General features: G+C 47.3%; 1 protein-coding gene across 2 annotated transcripts in view; it reads right to left on the minus strand.

Annotated features, from left to right (window-relative positions):
* Nucleotides 1–18219, minus strand: part of RNF31 (ring finger protein 31) — a 482477-nt gene that overhangs the window by 113195 nt on the left and 351063 nt on the right. For both annotated transcript variants that reach the window (XM_078644958.1, XM_078644957.1), the window contains 2 exons: nt 10749–10847; nt 10234–10323 (listed from right to left, as the gene is read on the minus strand). In XM_078644958.1, the coding sequence (XP_078501084.1) occupies nt 10234–10323; nt 10749–10847 (189 nt within the window). The remainder of the gene's footprint in view (nt 1–10233; nt 10324–10748; nt 10848–18219) is intronic.

Below are 18219 nucleotides of genomic sequence, written 5' to 3' on the forward strand. Positions count from 1 at the left end.
ATGAGCCAGTGGTCGAGGTACGGGAAGACATGATGTGCTGTCTTCGTAAACGCGCTGCCACTACTGCTAAGCACTTGGTGAATACTCTTGGTGCTGTTGCGACTCCGAATGGGAGTACTTTGAATTGATAGTGTTGCCCGTCTACTACAAATCAGAGATACTTCCTGTGAGCCTTGTGAATGGGAATGTGGAAGTATGCGTCCTTGAGATCTAAAGTAGCAAGATGGTCGTTTTGTAACAGGAGCAGAAAGACTTGTTGGAGTGTGACCATATGAAAATGGTCTGACTGTATGTATATGTTTAGCGGTCTGAGGTCTAGAATAGGCCTTAGAGAGCCGTCCTTCTTTGGAATTTGAAAATATAGAGAGTAAACCCCCTTTTGTTGGTGCAGAGGAACTAGTTCTATTGCACTTTTGTCTAGCAGAGATACTACTTCTTGCTTTAACAGTGATAGATGTTCTTGTGACAGTGGACGCTGTTTGGGTGGTATGTCTGGAGGGGTAGATGTTAGTTCTAGACAGTAACTTGACTGAATAATTTGTCACACCCACCTGTCTGATGTGATGTTGGTCCAGGCAGGAAGGAATTGTTGTAGTTTTCCCCCCACAGGCGTGGAATAATGGGGGGGGAAGGGGAGGAAAGTCATTGGGTAGGGGTAGAGGCAGAGCGGGAGTTGTTGGTTTTGCCTCTGCCTTTGTTGTGGTTACCCCTGTAACCCCCTCTCTGGTAGCCCTTAGTGAATGTAGATTGGCCAGGGGTTTTGTAAGAGGTGGAGGGACTTTCCGAGGAGTAGCCTCTTGTGTTGCCTCTGTATGATGAGCGACAAAAAGAACATCTGGGAGCTTGCTGCTGCAAGGCTCCCATAGATTTAGCTGTATCAGTGTCTTTTTTCATCTTTTCTAAAGACACGTCAACATTTGGGCCAAATAAATGTGTCCCATCAAATGGCTGATTAAGGATAGAGTTTTGTACCTCAGGTTTAAAACCTGAAATACGTAGCCAGGCATGTCTACATAGAAGGGTGCTGGTATTGATTGCCCTTGAGGCGGTATCTGCAGCATCTAGGGCACAACGAATGGAAGTATTAGTAATATTTTTACCTTCCTGTATAAATTCATTGGACCTATTTTTGTATTTATCTGGTAGGTGCTGCATTATGGACTCTAGTTCATCATAATGTGTCTTGTCATAACTTGCCAGCAACGCTTGGGTGTTGGCAATGCGCCAGATGTTAGCTGCTTGTGACGCTGTTCGTTTGCCAGAGGCGTCAAGGAGCTTAGATTCTTTGTCTGGTGGTGAGGCCTCACCTGATGTCTGAGAATTTGCACGTTTACGTGCATTAGACACTACTAAAGAATCTAATGGTGCTGGACCTTTAATATAAACTGGATCCGTAGGGGCTGCTTTCCATTTTTTCTCAATGTGAGGATTGAGGACCCTAGCCCTGACAGGATCCTTAAAAACCTCTGTCGCGTGCTTGATGACACCCTTAAGCATTGGCAAAATGGCAGTAGACCTTTGTGTGTTATAAAAAGTGTCTAATAGGAAATCTTCCTCCACCGCATTGGTGTGTAAGTCCACCCCATGATATTGGGCAGCCCTTTGCACTAGTAGGTTAAAACCTATAGTGTCCTCTCGTGGGGAAGGTCTGGAAGGGTATATATCGTCTTGTGGGCCGTAAGGCACATAAGGTGTGTTGTAATCATCCCATGGATCAGGTGACTGAGGGGGACTATTGTTCCCTGCTGGGTCATGTGCACCCTCACCTGTGTCATCAGAGTCTGTGTCTGCAACATCATCTGGATTAGTGGATGGTGTAGGTGAATGATGTGGTGGAGGAGGTGTAGAAGGAGGAACAGTATGGGGAGGTGGTGGAGAAGGGACCCTTAATGGAGAGGTTGCAATGTCTCTTCTTTGGAGGAGGAGGAGGTGCTGGCGCCTCAAGTGGTCTCTTCTTGGAGCTGAGAGTCAATTGACCAGTATTAGGATCCTTTACGAGAGTTTTTTGATAAGGATCCGGTGTGAAAAGTTCATCTGAGTAGGGCAGATCCTTCGGCGTCGATGTTTTCGGCTCCGTATGTTTTTTCGGCACCGAGTCGGTAGCTGGTTTTGGGTCTTTCGGTTTAGAAGTGTGCCCTTTTGAAATGTCTTTTACCGGAACCTGTTTTTTTGGTTCCCGGTGTTTTTTCAACTCTGAAGCATGTGAATCTGGAGCTTTAGGAGGTTTTTTACTCTGCTCCGAGTGCGGTTTCGGCATCGATGAGCCGCTGCCAGTTTTGGGCGCCGTGTGCTTAGGTGTCGGAGCAACGGTCGGTGTGGTTGGCTTCCTCTTCGGTGTCGGTATAGGATCGGCACCGGGGACAGGCTGGCCCGAGCCTGAGCTGCCTGAAGGCTTAGTGGGCTTCTTTGCCGGGCCCAAAGGCGGGGCATGGGAAGCAGTGTCTCGGTGTGCACCCGAGCCCAAAGTTGAGGGTGTGACCGAAGCCTTTTTTGAGGGTGTCGAGGAAGGGTTGGGGTCGACTGTCTTACTTACGACCCGTTGAGCTGGAGTGACGACCTCGACATCTGAGTCTTCGGCATCTGAGGAGCTGGTACTTTCTTCGGCGTGCTTGTGTTCTGGCACGTCAACGCCCTCTTCGAAGATGTGGTCGGGGATCGAAGCTGACGAGCGAGCCATAGTTCTTTGAGCTCATCGGTCCCGGATCGTCTTCTTGGAGCGGAATGAGGCACAAGCGGAACAGTCTTTGGCCTCGTGCTCTGGTGAGAGGCAAAGGTTGCACACCTCATGTAGGTCGGTGTGGGGAAACTTCGACCCACATCGAGGACACTTTTTGAATGGCGTCCTTTCCATGAGCCAGAAAGTAAGGCCCGAAGGCCGTCGTCGACGACCGGAATTGAAGACTTCGAAGTGGTGAAAAATCGCGTCGATGTGGTCTAAACAATACCGTTGAACTGGGTGAGGATTGCGCGCCGAAGGAAATTCGGTTCCAAACTGGAGCGCAGGAAACACATCCGAGCCCGATGGCGGAAAAAAACAATCTGGGGATGGAGCCGATGCCCATGCGCAACGTGGTCAAAGGAGGAGTCACCGATCTCGTGACTTCCAAAGAACTTTTCAGGACAACAACAAACTGCAAACAGCCGGGCCCAACACTAGGTGGCGATCTATGCACAGTGTGCAACCTGCAGCTCATATGCCTCGAACACTTGTCTTGGAACTTTCACAGATTCCCATTGCTTGTGTCAGAATAGCTAGCAGTCAGAAACGCACATTTTGTGTAACAATATATTGATATAAACCTTGCAAGATTGCTACAGTCATCAAAGATACAAGTTATCAAAAGCAATCAGTGAATATCATGAGTTGCAAAATGTGCAAAAAACCCAATACAAGAAGGAGGGTTAGTAGGGAAAGCTCACCACTAATTGAAAGAGGTTCCTCAGGACTGCCTGTCCCACTGCAGCATCACCACGCGTGGAGGAGTCCAAGCAGTAATGCTTCGTGAAAGTATGGGCACTGCTCCATGTTGCTGCCCTACCAATGTCCTTGATCGGCACTGCGGCGAAGAGAGCAGCTGAAGGGGACATGGATCGCGCCCGGACTCACCCTTCCAGGGGCTTACCAGCCACTTGGTGACAGTACTGTATTGCGCTGGCAATCCATCGTGCAACCCCCTGCCTCGAGAGGGGGAAGCCTTTGCGAGGGGCACTGAAAGCAACAAAGAGCTGTGTAGACCTTCTGAAGTCTTTGGTATGTTGCAGATAACATTTTAGACACCTTTGAACATCCTGCGAGTGAAGAGCCCTCTCTGCTGGAGTAGTAGGTTGAGGAAAAAGGATTTGAGAATCACTGGTTCATTCAAATGAAAGTCTGAAGGGACCTTCGGAATGAATTTGGGATTCGTCCTTAGAATTAAAGTTTCCTTTTTAAACTGTTAAAACCGTTCTTTAATAGTGAGAGCGTGCAGTTCACCTACCCTCCTGGCCGATGTTAAGGCGAGAAGGAGGGACACTTTCCATGAGAGGAATTTAAGGTCCGCCCAATGAATTGGTTAAAAAGGCGGCCTCATGAGTTGAGTAAGGACTAAGTTAAGCTGCCACAGAGGTAGTGAAGGTCTGACTGGTGGAAAAACTCTAAAAAGACCTTTCAGAAATTGTTTTACGTGCCTTTCTGACCAGAGGGAAGGTCCAGAAGAAATTCGTCTGAATCTAGAAATGGCTGCCAGGTGCACCTTGATAGAGGAATGAGTGAGACCTGACTTAGCCAATGCTAAAATGTATGGCAAAATCTGATGAGGAGCAGAGGAGTAAGGATGAGTGTTCTCTTGCCGGCACCAGAGGCAGAAACGCTTACTTGGTGCTCGGGCTTGAGCCAGCACCTCTCTACACTCTTGCGAGATATTTAGATTCTGGAATTCTCGGTGCTCAGGAGCCACGCTGATAACTGAAGCGAGCTCCGATCCGGATGTACCACTTGTCCCTGGGACATTGTCAGCAGAGAAGGAATTGGGCGCAGAAGAATCGGATGATCCAGGGAAAGCAGAAGAAGTTCCGTAAACCAAAACTGGCGAGGCCACGCCAGGGCCACCAGAATCATTCTGCAGGGTTCTGCTTTGAGCTTCCTGAGAAGTCTGGGAATAAGCGGGATCGGAGGAAAAACGTAAACAAAGGCGCCTGACCAAGCCATCAAAAGCGCATTCCCCAATGATCACGGATGGTGCTCCCTGCTGGAGTAAAGTCGGCATCTCTTGTTCTCTGGAGTGGCAAAGAGATCTATGGGTGGGGTGCCCCAGAGATTGAAAATCCTTTCCAGAATGTGTTGTCTAATTACCACTCATGGTTCACCGACTTGAGGTGAATTAATGTGTCTGCTGTCTTGTTGAGGGCACCTGGAAGATGCTCCCCCGAGAGTGATATTTGCTTTTGGATAGCCCATTCCCAATTCTCCTGTGCCTCTTTGGATAGCGGACAAGCCCTTGTTCCTCCCTGCTTGTTTACATAATGCATGGGCGTTGTGCTGTCCGTACGGTCTAGGACAGTGGATTGTCTGATCCACTGTCACTGCAAATCACCCTGAATTCTAACAGATTGATGTGGAGAAGGCGATGCTGGAGCAGCCAGCGACCGCTCACCTGGAGATCTTGTAAGACGGCCCCCCAGGCTTCCTGAGAGGCGTCTGTTGTAATTATTAGAGTGGCTGGGTTGACCCTGAAGGTGTGACCCTGAGAGATTTTCTCTGACCGTCCACCAGCTGGCCATGTCTTTCATAGGCTGAGTTATTGTGATCCTGTCTTCGAAAGAGCCTTCTGCTTGGCCCCACTGCAAATCCAGTTGCTCTTGGAGGGGGCGCATTCGCAACCTGCAATGTGGAATCAAGTGAATGCAGGACGAGATTGACCCTAGAAGGGACTTGCAGAGGCGAACTGAAAGTGACCTTCTATTTGGCAATCGATGGGCAGAGGCCATCAATTTAGTTTGCCTTTCTGTTGATGGGAACGCTTTGTAACAAGATGTGTCCAGAATGGCTCCCAGAAACTCGGCTGACTTGGACGGACACAGGACTGACTTTTTCGTGTTGAGCTGAAGCCCCAGATGATGGAAGAGCTGAGTGCATGCTTTGACAGCGTCTTCTGCTGCGTGACGAGAAGGAGCTTTCACCTGCCAGACGTACAGGTAAGGAAAAACCTGGAGCCTCTGTTTCCTGAGAAAAACAGCAACTGGGGCTAGGACCTTTGTGAAAATCCATGGAGCGGACCTGAGTCCGAAAGGCAGGACCTTGAATTGAAAGTGGCTCTTTGCTACTGTAAAGCGTAAAAACTTCCTGTGGGCCGGGTGGATGGGAACATGAAGGTATGCGTCCTTGAAATCCAGGGTGGCCAATCTCCTGGATTGATGAGCCGTAAAATGTCCTGTAAGGAGACCATCCGAAAAGGAAGTTTTATGAGATAGGTGTTTAGCTCACTCGGGTCTAAAATTGGCCTGACAAATCTATATTGAGAACCCACTGATCTGATGTTATGAGTTGCCAGTTGCGGAAGTATTGGGATATCCTGCGCCCCACTGGTGTTACAGGGGACAAAGGAACAGTCGGAAGAGTCAGGAAGCCGCTACTGGTGCTTAGAGGAATCTCTCCCCTGGTGCCCTTGCCTTCCTCTGGTGGATGAGAAAGAGGACGACTGGCCTTGTCGCTGGGAAAATTGCGGCCAATAAGATTGAGAAGGCTGAGAGTAAGAGGATTAGCGTTGTTGCTGGTATCCACCTCTATATGATGAAAAACCTCTATCTCTCGCTCCTTGGAAAGGAACCTTGTGGTATTGAATGGTCCCAAGGGACTTTGCAGTTTTCGTATCTTTCTTTATGTCCTGCAGCACATCATTAATGTGCTTTCCAAAGAGCATTTCACAGTCGAAGGGAAGATCCAGGATCTTGTTCTGGACTTCCGGTCGGAACCAAGTGGCAGGCAGCCAGCCTTGTCGTAGAAGGACTGCTGCCCCTGAGAGAGAGAGGAAAGCTGTGGTGGCAATGTCCATTGCACAGTCAATTATTTCGGAGTATGTTCTTTCTCCCTCTTGTAAGATCCTTTTGGCTTCGGCTTTAGCTTCTTTGGGCAGCTAGTCCAGATACAGAGACAGATCACACCACATCTGGTGATCATACCGTCCAAGAATAGCCAAGACATTGGCTGCTCTGACCAGGAGGCTGGACATGGAAAAGAACCTCTTCCCAGCATAATGAAATGAAATGAGGGCATTTGTAAAGCGCACAGCTACCTCACCCGAGGTGTCCCGTCGCTGTCCGTATACCGCTTAGGAACCCTTCCTGGCTTTATCCCTGTGAAATGTCCACCCCATGGCATCCCCAAGGTGAAGCCAGGCATCCCTGCGCTGTTGGGGCCGTTGTGGAGATTAAGCAAGCTATTGCCCAGAGTTGCAGAGTGGGACACATGATTAGAATAGGCACCGAGGCGAGAATTATCAGGTCCGAGGAAATTGAACCCAGGACCCGCCAAGGCGGGTATTGAACCCTGGTCCCGGACCAGACCTCTGTATCAGGGTCTGCCGCTCTAACCATTGAGCCACACTTCTCCACTAGCCGCTTTCCCTCGTTATCAGAAGGAGGGGTAAGAGGTGCTGCAGGATTTTTGATTTTCTTTGGGCCGCTTGTGAAATCACGGAATCGGGTTTCAGTTGGCTGACCAGACAAGTGGGGCTATCATCCGGAGCTTTGCACTTCTTTTCCGGACGAGGAAGCACAGGCAAGACAGTGGCCGGCGACTTCATCAATTTTAGCCCCTCATCCTAGACATGGCCCACAATAGGGATTGAGCGAACAGACTTCCTGTATGGTTCTTTGAAGTCATATAAGAAACATTCCGACTGCACTGTTGTAAAAACCTCCAATATCAGCTGGAGGAGAATCCGCCGGTTCAGGAGTGGGAGAGGCAGGGTCTGGAATTATTTAGTCATCCCATTCCCTGTCCGGGATAGTCGTAGTGCCTTGGTCATCATCAGATGTGTCGTCCTGAACTGTAACCACATCTCGCTGTTGGTTCGGTAACTCAGGTATTGTAATTTGATAAAGCTGAAGTGTAACCGGACGAGCAGGTGGAGTTGGAGGCACTTGCTCTGCTGCATGGCCAAAGGGCTGCGTTGGAAACCGCCTCCTATAATCCGAAAGCATGAACTGCAGGTCTGTAATGAGGGAAGATGGCATGCACACCATGTCCTGTTGATATTGATTCTGAGATCTGGATTGTGGCATATACTGTTGCTGCTCCATATAATACTCTTCAGAGTCCGAGTCCTGATACTTAACATGCAGCTGGGATGAACTATCTGCATCACCAAAAGGACCGTCATCGTCCTTGGAAAACTCCTCTTCCAGAGGGAGAGCAGGAGGCAGGGGCGTCACCTTCCTTGGAGAAGTCATTTCAGGATTAATGAGACGTCTCCGTATCAAAATTGCCACATTTTGTATTGCCGACGAGGTCATCAACGAAGCCACCGGAGACGATGTTTGAACCGTAGATGAGGAAAGAGCCACCGTCTACGGGACCGTCGTCATTATCAGGCTGGAAGCTGTCGACACCATCACCGTCGTCATCCTCGTTGACGTGGAAGTTGTCAGAGTAGACTTCGATGACAGTATAAAAGGTACCTCTGCCTGTGTTGTCGTCGTTGTTGAAACAGTCGACAAAGCCAATGGAGACAAGGGAACTCTCGTCAACGAGCCAGTTGACTGAGCCGAAGTTGACGCCGGTAAGATTTTTTAAGCCGTCGTCGACGGTATTGATGTTATCGTCGTCGACAAGCGAATCTTTTGGTCAGCTTTTCCCTCAGGAGGGACAGAAGCTAGTTTCTTGAACGTTTTTGGCTTCTCAGAAGGCGGAGAAGAAGCAGAAGGCCCATGGCTTGTCTTCTTCACAGGTGCCACATCAACAGCCAGTCCTTCCCTCTCCTTTACACCTCAGTGAGGAGATTTAATGGAACTACGCCTGTCAGACCTATCAGAGGTCTTTTGTAAGGCTTTGGAAGGGGGGGTCTGAAGAAATAGAAGGTGAAGACCTACCCCTTTTTTGTGATCTCCTGGACGAAGTCGCTGATGAAGCATCATCACTGTCACTTGATTCCGGATCTTTTTGTGACTGACTTTTGAAGCCAAGTGAGCAGACGTCCCTCACGGTCCAGCAAGGTCTTAGTTGAGAAGGTACAAGAGATCTTGAAGTCAGAAGCTTTAAGGTCCGGATACAAACAATAAGTACAGTGTTTATGTTTGTCCTCCAAATAAAGTCTCTTCTTGGCGCAGGTGGCACAATCCTTGAAAATAGCCTTTTTTTCCTTGTCTGAGATCATGAAGATTAGTGAAGAGTTGAGATGAAAAAAGTAGTTGGAGTTGAAGAAAAACAGAGCAGCGCTCAGTGGAGACTCCCTTGCACAACGTGCGGTAGAAAATCTGAGGCTCTGAAGCTCTCTCACGAAGGTTCTATGGGGAGAGGCTGTTCCGATTGGCTGTACATTTTGTTTGGTCTCCTTAACAAAAAGAGGTAGATAGACTACAAAATTATTATTATTTATTATTATTATGCGTTCTTATATAGCGCTCGATTACCCGTAGGCATCTCGGCGCTTGCCTTGGGAACCCGTCCTGGCTTTTTCCCTGTGAGATCCCCGTACTGGGCATCCACAAGGTGGAAGCCAGGCATCCAGCTGCGGGGGGGCTGTAGTGGAGATTAAGCAAGCTGATGCCCAGAGCTGCAGAGTGTGAACCCGTGATTCGAGTAGGTACCGAAACGAGAATTATCGAGTCCGTGGATATTTGGGCTCAAGACCCTGCCGCGTCGGGAATTGAACCCTGGTCCCGGGTCTGACCTCTGCTTCAGGATCTACCTCCTCTAACCAGGATCTACCTCCTCTAACCAGTGAGCCACACTTCTCCAAATGAGATGAGTCCTAGGCATTTTTCTTTTTTTTGTACCTATTTCTGTGGTATTTTTTATTTACCGGGAACTCCCATTCCGACGACGGGGAATGATACAAGCAATGGGAATCCAGTACTGGAGTAACCTGCTATTCCCACAACCAGCATTACTACACCTTCCTTTTTAGCCTTTGCCCCTACGCTATACTCTGTTGTTCCCACACCAAGACCTGCTGGTCCCCAATACCTAGCATTACTGCACATTCCCTTTTAGTCTTTGCTCCTACACTATACCCTGTTGCTGAAATACAACATAAACTGCTATTCCCACAAGCAGCATTACTACTCCTTTCTTTTTTAGCATTCACCCCTACACTATACTCTGTTGTTCCCACACCAAGACCTGCTGTTCCCCCAATACCCAGCATTACTGAACCTTCCTTTTTAGCCTTTGCTCCTACACTATGCCCTTTTGCTGCAATACAACATAACCTGCTATTCTCGCAACCAGCATTACTACGCCTTTCCTTTCAGCAGAATTCCTACCCCATGATGATGTGCTCCCGCACAGCCAGCACTACAGACAACCCACCACAGGCAGCGTTCCTACCCCAAACCCTGCAGCTTGTCCACGGCCATCATTACTCTGCCTTCCATTATATATCTACACGATACAGTGCTGCAGCCTCACAACCAGTGCCTTGATGTCTGTTGGTGCAGCCCAAGGCTAGTATCAAACGTCTTTCTTTACAGCTCCATTACAGTCAGTTTCACACCAGTCCCTATACGGGTGCAGGGAAGCAGCAGGTTACTCACCGGACGTTTGCACTTGATGCAGAAGCTCTTCTGACACTGGGGACACCGTGCCTCCATTTGCTCCCGTTCGTATATAAACCCAAAGGAGCACTGCAGGAGGGTAAGGAAAAAAGAACTTACCAACAGCACCTTACCCTCGAAGCATGCCATCCACACTCACTGCACTTACACCCCTGACCTTCTCACAGCACTCTGACCCTAGGATTCCAGAATGACTCCACTCCAAATCCCACTGTTCTAATTACTGGCAAATCTTCCTCAGTATCACCCCATCCTCCACTCATTGGCCTATACACTGGCTTGGTTCTGGCCTTTATCCTCCACATAATGAACTTTGACTGGGCCTACAAACTCTCGGTCCTGCAGGCCTAACGTACATTCTCAATGCTGTGATCTTTGCCCTCTGACACACGGCAATCTGACATTCACTCGCTGCCCTCCCTGCCCCATCCAAACACTTTATTTAAACCTTGCCACAGCCAAATGAAAGCCATATACACCGCAGACGGACTTACATGTGTGCACCACAAAAACTTCGGGTCCTTCATCAAGGTACGCTCTGTCAACTTCTTGTGGAAGAGATCGAGGACATCGTGGTCTAAGCAGTCTCGCAGCTACAGAATAAGCAAAATGAGAGAGTGAGCGGCACTCAGATAAAAAAAACACCATTGGTAGTTCTATAACATTAAACAAGACATGGATAAGGGACATCATCAAAGGTCACAGTAGTCGAATAAATGCGAGCAAGTTAAGTCTCACCAATGTGTAATTCAAATGTACAGGAGAGGCAATTGGTTAGGCATAGAGTTCATGTCTATTGCTGTTAGACCTGAAAAAGCACAGTGTTTCTGTTGGCACCATATTTTGAAGACATTTGTCCCTGGCTGAGTTTGCGTCTTGGGAGGAATCCTCTTTCTGGTTTAAGCATGTTGGGCGGAAGAAGCAGCTGAAGGAAGGGAACTAGGCACAGAGAGAAACTGCTTAGTCAGTAATTGACTACATAGTGAGGGGAGTGACCACCTGGTAATAGAGAGGCTATTGGGGAGTAGATGAGCGTACAATATAAATGAGGGACACTACGCTGCTAACGTGTCATCCTTGGGGGCGGGGGCATTTTCCGGGTCTCCAAAATAATATCACGTCCCCCATTATGTGGTCCATGGATAGGGTGCTAGATTTCTCTCTAAGCAGGTCTCTGATCTCAGCTTCTGCCTATTAATAGTGAAGGCTTGGGGGGGCGCATGGGATGGGGGGGTAATGTGCATGGCTATTAGAAGGACAATATTCGAAATTTGGGATGCCGCCTTGTGATTTTTTAGGGTTTGTGGGTGCCACGAGCCACTGTTAATCAGTCAAGGGTCATTGACGTCTCAGTAAAGGAGGAAATCAGTTCTCATACTAAGAGCCAATGATCTTTCAGTGAAGGGCACGCACATAACGTGCTGGAAGACTTCTGTGTCCGCAGAAGAGGAAAGTGCTTGTTAGTGGCTGACGGGGAGAGGAAGGCTCTGTGTAGGAGGTACTATTGAAGGAGTTTGAATATGGGGTTGTGGGAGATCAAGAGTAAGTATGCTAGGTGGTCTCACCAATCCTTCTCATGAACACCCTTCTTGCTTCTCTATCCCATTTGTCATGCCAGGAGAAAGAGTAATACAGGTGTGGGAAAAGAGAGCTTTGTAAAACAAAGTGATGTACCTGTATCCTAGACTATGGTATAAATGGATTGAATAAATGCGTATAGCTCCCGCTGCATGTCTGAAATGCACCAGTGGTTGCGGAGGATGATGCATGAGAAAGTGACCCTCATGGATTGCATATGCTCATTCAGTGCATTCAATGGGAGGAGCTGCCCTTCTCAAACAAGTCTCCCAGAGTCACAAGGTTTGAGTTATGCCAATACTTCAAGTCAACATGCGAAATAAGGCCCTCCAAGGCCCAGAAAAAAGGGGTTATGAGCTTGGTCCAACAGTAGGGCTCAAAAATAGTCCCACAGCACAACTCACAATAGACGAGGGTGGGCGTGGAGCCAGTGAGCACCAGAAACCAGGAGACCATTCAGTTCATCCAGACTGAGTGGACGTGTCACTGGCCAGGTTTCTTCAATGGATAAGCCAGCAAGCCACCTACACATCCATTTCAACTGAGCCGAGAGAACAAAGGGAGACACAATTTGGCAAGGCCAGTTCTATGTCGACCAGTGTGCCAGATGAGTTCGCCTAAGTGATTGTCGAGATCACAGAAGAATTTACTAGACAGATTTATGGGAAACTGACAAAACAATATAAAAGAAGAGATAGGGCCACCATCTCTGGGAGGTCGGTATGCCCCCTCTGGGGCTTGTGAGAGTGGTCTCTAGAACACTGGTTGGGATGTAAGAGCACATATTGTTCTCGTCAGATTACCATCACACAGGTCCCGGTCCGAGTGGTCGATCTTAATTTCCATGTAGAAGAAAGTAGTTCCCTCCTATCGTAATGGTCCACCACTTTGCTCTACAGATATCAACATACCTTTGGGTAGAGGGGACGGCTCAAGATTTCTCATAATTTACCTGTAGACCGGACATGGCACCAAAGGTTTAAAAGGTCTGCCTAATACAAGAATCATCTTCCCGAAAGTTTCTGGGATAGATAAGGATATAGTTGTCGTATAACAAGATGGGGTGCATCCCATTCACTAGAGAGATGTCCCAGGTCGCGCTCTCTGCCTTACCACAGCGGCTACATGGCCAAAGCAAAGGGCAGCCTTTTAGAGTCCCTCTAACAACCACAAGCGATAGAGAAATTATTTACCTGAACATTCCCGCGCCATAGGATGAGTGTATAATAATCGTATGAGGCGGATGGCCCTGGCCCAAAACTGAATCTTTTACGTGAAAGCGCCGCCACCGCCGAGAGTCACGCAGGGGCAAGACTTACCTTATTTACAAGTGCCGCCACCGCTGAGAGTCCCGCAGGGGTCCACAAAGGCGACCTGACTTTGCCGCCACCGCCAAGAGTCACTAAGACGCCGGACTCCGCGCCGCCGCTCCGGGGGACACCAACTCCCGGCAGGCTTTGCGGCGGCGCGTTCTGAGTGACGGGGAACGCGCCAGAGAGCGCCAACGAACGGGGATAAAGCCGGCAGAACCCCCGCGACGCGGGACGCGAGCGGGACGCCCGGGGCTAAGCCCGGGCAAAGGGCGGGCCCTCTACGGCCCTCATCGGCAGGAGGAGGCAGGGGCAGGAGCTAGAAACGCTGCCAAAAAGTATTCAAGTAAGTGAAACATTCCCTCCAAACCCTGAAAAAGCCTGGGATACTACATTGACTACAACCCCTTGAATTTGCCTTGTTGCCACCTTGTAAAATGTCTAAAGCAAAAGCATCTTCAGCTCCATTGAATACAATTGACAATTACATGGTACAGAAAGTTGCCAAAATTAACCAGCATAGAAGAACATCTTTGGGTCTTAGCTACTCGCCAGATATGCTTATTGACAATACGCCATTATCTACCTCAGCTCTTGATATTAGTAATGAGGTCTTCCAGGCTCCAGATACTAACTCATTAACGCAACTACTAGTTGCAATCAATGAACCCGTACCAGATTGTACAAATGATACTGACATTATTATGGTAGAAGAAGAAACCCCTATACCGGTCCCAGTTCCTAGAGTAACAAAGGGAGGGGGAAAGAATGTACCAAAAAGGGGGGGTCTTCGGCAAGAAGCGCCCTGACCCTTCACCCCAGAGGAACATTGAAGATAAAACTGGGAATAATGGGGAAGTCAAGGCCTATCTGGACGAAGACCAATTCAAGAAGCTACTGAATGCCATAGATAATAAAATCAAATCTATTACGAAACCACTACTAAGTAAAATTGATCAGCTCACAGAGGAGGTTACTAGATTGGGGGTACTTTTGCAAGAAATAACAGAGGAAAGCCCAAACACCGCTTTATTAAATCCGGTTATAGCTGACCCGAAAATTACCAACATCGTATCTGGGTCAGATCTTCAACCAAGTACTTCCCAGAATACTATGTGGAGGCCTGCCCAAGGAGGAGTAGGGCTAGGAGCAACAAACCAAGATATTATTGTTAAGGACCTTGCAGGGCCCACTTCCAGAAGCGTTAAAGATCTAGATAACGTAGAGAAAGGCCCTGTTGAATTAGTAGTGGAAGCTTCCCCACTAATTTTGGTTCTAGCAAATGTTCCTCAACTTGAATCAGGGCATACAGAGAACACTTCTTCTTTGATAAATAAATCACTCCATTGGTTATCAAAGAACATGGCATTTAAACCTGGAGGCTGGGATCAGTTGGCACAGGAAGTAGTAAAAGCTAGAAGGGTTGCATGGATCGGGGGTGGCATTAAAAAGATTAAGGGGGATTGCGTGGTGCTGCACTTCTCAGATCCTGAGGTGTTACAAAACATTCTAGCTAATATATATCCCCCTCGGCGTAGATCTACCGAAATAGTGCCACTAACGTTGGATTTCTTTTATGTAAAAAAGGGAATTATTCTAAATCCAACGTTATTAAAAACAAAATGGAACCCTGTAATAAGAAAAGCCAAAATCCCTGAAAACGCAAATAATTGGGGAATCTTGATAGAAAATAGGTTCTCTGCCCTTTCAGGTCTAAGTCAATGTGATTGACTGGAAAAAACAATGAGCATAGGGAAATCAAAGATCGTAAAGGCTAAACATGGAAATATTAGTACCCCCGCGATATTAGGATCAGATTGTAGCGAGGGAAAGACTTCTGACCCTAGGGATCACACCTCTAATGTAGTAAATAATAACTCATTAGTCGATTCTAGTAGTACTAAAGTTGTTGTAGCTAGTTCTCCACCCCGCCCGTTTCCCCATAATTTGACTATTCCCCTAAAAAAGAGGAGTGTGGAAAGCGAAGGTAGCATTAAGTTTTTATCATGGAACATTGCGGGTATCCTACATAAAATAGAGACCCCAGACTGGTGCGAGTTCATTGACAGTTACGATATTGTGTTGCTACAGGAAACATGGTCAGTGTCACCAGTCTTTCGACAGGGCTTCTTAAACTTTTATGTGCCCGCGAAAAAAAATATTAAGGGTCGCCCTTCAGGGGGTCTACTCATATGGATACGCCAATCTCTGCAATGTACCATCAAGCAGATCCATATTATCAATAGCGACCTACTTTCTATTGTGCTCAATTGGGGCGATGGCCACAAGATGGCAATATATAATATTTATGCAAGGGGAACCCAAGGGGGCACATCTTCTGATATAATAGGTGCCTTAGATAATGATCTAGAGATGTTAGCTACGCAGTATATCATCTTGGTGGGAGGAGACCTAAATACAACATTTGAACCTTTAGGCTGTGAGGACAGTGATTTGACGCAAGAGGAAGATACTAAGTGGGGAATCCCCCAGTTAGATCTTCCGATGGTAGTAAAGTGGACGGAAGTAGCTATTCAGACTAAAAGTTTATGCCTATCCAGAGGACTGAGGGCAGCCAATGGCCGCACTCTTTCTGACCTACAGGGCAGGCATACCTTTGATAACCTAAGATCGAGTAGTAGAATAGACTATATCTTGGTAGACGTTAGAGGTTGGAATAAAGTTGTTGATATGCAGGTCATCCCCAGGTTGGAGAGCGATCATCACCCCTTGTCATTGCTATTCAACATAGAACAAAAAGTAACTTTAGAAAATTCAGCTAGGAACCTGATGACCCTAGATGTTGTTCCAACTAACAATCTCCGTCATATTAGATGGGTAACTCTAGTAGATAATTTAGAGGCTAGGCAGGCCCTTGAGGGGCTAGTCATTGATGAAGTAACCAGACTACAGGTTTTAACGAACGATATAAATTTTAAGTCATGGATTGAAGAGTCACAGCCAAAGTTTTTTGCTAACATACAGAAGCTATTCTTCAAAACAACCAAGAAGAGGAAGGGTATTGGACCACCCATAAAAAGGGGTTGGTACGATCAATCCTGCAGAATTGCAAGACAAAATCTAAGCATAGCACTAAGGTCAAAAATAGGAGTTTTAAATGCTAGGGACAAATATAGGAAAATTCAGAGCCAGGCAAAAAAGCGGTGGGATGAGAACCTTTGGCTGGATCTGAAGAAAGCATGTGCTGATAAACACCAGAAAGAGTTTTGGGCCATATTAAAGTGGGGCTCAGGGGGCATAGCAGACTGTCCAAAAAATCATGTAGCAAAGGAGTCCTGGGTGGACTTTTTCAAACCCCAATATGCAGACAATCCAGGCTCGCATACTGATTTCCCCATAGAAAGGGTATTTTTTACTAATGAATTATTCTCTATGAAAGATGTACACGAGGCAATGGATGGTGTGACCAGAGGTAGGGCGCCAGGTATTGATGGAATACCGGCGGATGTTTTTTTAGCGGACAGAGAAAGCTGGTGTAAATACTTTGTATGGCTTGGAAATGCCATTGCACAAGGGGCAAAGATACCAGCAACATGGAAAGGTGCGGAAATAATACCAGTGTACAAAAAAGGGGATAAGGCTTTACCAAGTAACTATAGGCCCATCAGTCTCATTGATTGCGCCCAAAAACTGATGGGCAGGATGGTACAAAATAAGATACAAGCCTGGATAGTCGACAAGGACATCCTCTCCCCATATCAAGCTGGTTTTCGCCCCCTAACTTCCTCTGTCGACCAGGTATTCCACTTTTTAACCATATACTGGAAAAATGTAACCCTGCTAAAAGGTCCCCTTTTTGCTGTTTTCGTTGACTTAAAGTCAGCTTTTGACCTAGTCCCCCGGCAAAAACTTTGGACTGTCTTAAGGGAACTAGGAATAAGCCCCGAATTATTGACTTTGCTTGTAAGGTTGCATGAGAACAACTATGCCCGGATTAGGTGGGGTGCCCAGGGTGATGTCACGGAATCCTTCCCTGTGGAGAGAGGCGTGAGGCAGGGCTGCGTCCTGGCCCCCACCTTATTCTCTCTCTACATCAATGGCATAGTTGATTTCCTGAAGCAATCTCCGACGGATGCTCCACTATTAGACGGGAAACGAGTCCCAGTATTAATGTTTGCAGACGACACCTTGCTGGTCTCGCGGACCCCTAGCGGTCTACAAAAGACATTAAACGCCTTTGGTGAGTTCTGTCGGATTCGGGGCTTGGAAATAAATACATCTAAGACTAAATTTATGAATTTGAATCCCTCTATGAAATTCAAGGGGAAAATGGTCTACAATGGGGCTTATTTGGAAGAAGTGGATGCTTTTATCTATCTAGGCATCTCTTTAAATGCTAATATGAACTGGAGATCACATATGGACTCTGTAGTGCTAAAGTTTAACCAGTTGGCAGGGGCAATAGCCCAAAAACATAAATCTTCATTCACCAAACCAATCCAGCCCATAATGGAGATTTATGGTATGAAAGTTCTGGGTGCATGCCTCTATGGTTCAGAATTATGGGGTTTTTCCAACTTAAACACCTTAGCAGTTGCAGAGAACAAATTTCTACGGCGCCTAATTGGTGCTCCACAGAGTACTCCCTCGACCCCACTCCACTACGATCTTGGGAGGAAAAGGATCGAGGATATGGTCAGACTGCGTCCCCTCCTGTACTGGAGGCGCATAAAAACTACTCCTGAGTTGAGCCATTATGCAGCTGCCCTCTTGGATGTTGATAACTCTGATACCTTCCACAAAGTACTCTGGCTTAAAGAAGTGAGGACATTACTCCAAAAGTTGCACCTTGAACATTTATGGTCTGCAGTAGACCCAGATGATTTTCCTTCTAAGATTACATTGAAAAAGTTGTACTGGGACATGATAAACAATGCTGCATTGACTTCTGATCAATCATCTGCCCTGACATCCCAGTTTCTGGAAGTTAAAACAATCCCAAAATTTGAACAGTTTTGGGATTTGATCTCCAAGCCCCTAGATAGGAAACTGTATTTTCAGTTTAGAATTGGCTCTTTACCCTTAAATGCTTTCACGGCCAAATGGTGTCCTGACA

Source organism: Lissotriton helveticus, chromosome 5_1 (genome assembly GCF_964261635.1).
Source record: "Lissotriton helveticus chromosome 5_1, aLisHel1.1, whole genome shotgun sequence".
In the NCBI taxonomy this organism is placed as follows: Eukaryota; Metazoa; Chordata; class Amphibia; order Caudata; family Salamandridae; genus Lissotriton; species Lissotriton helveticus.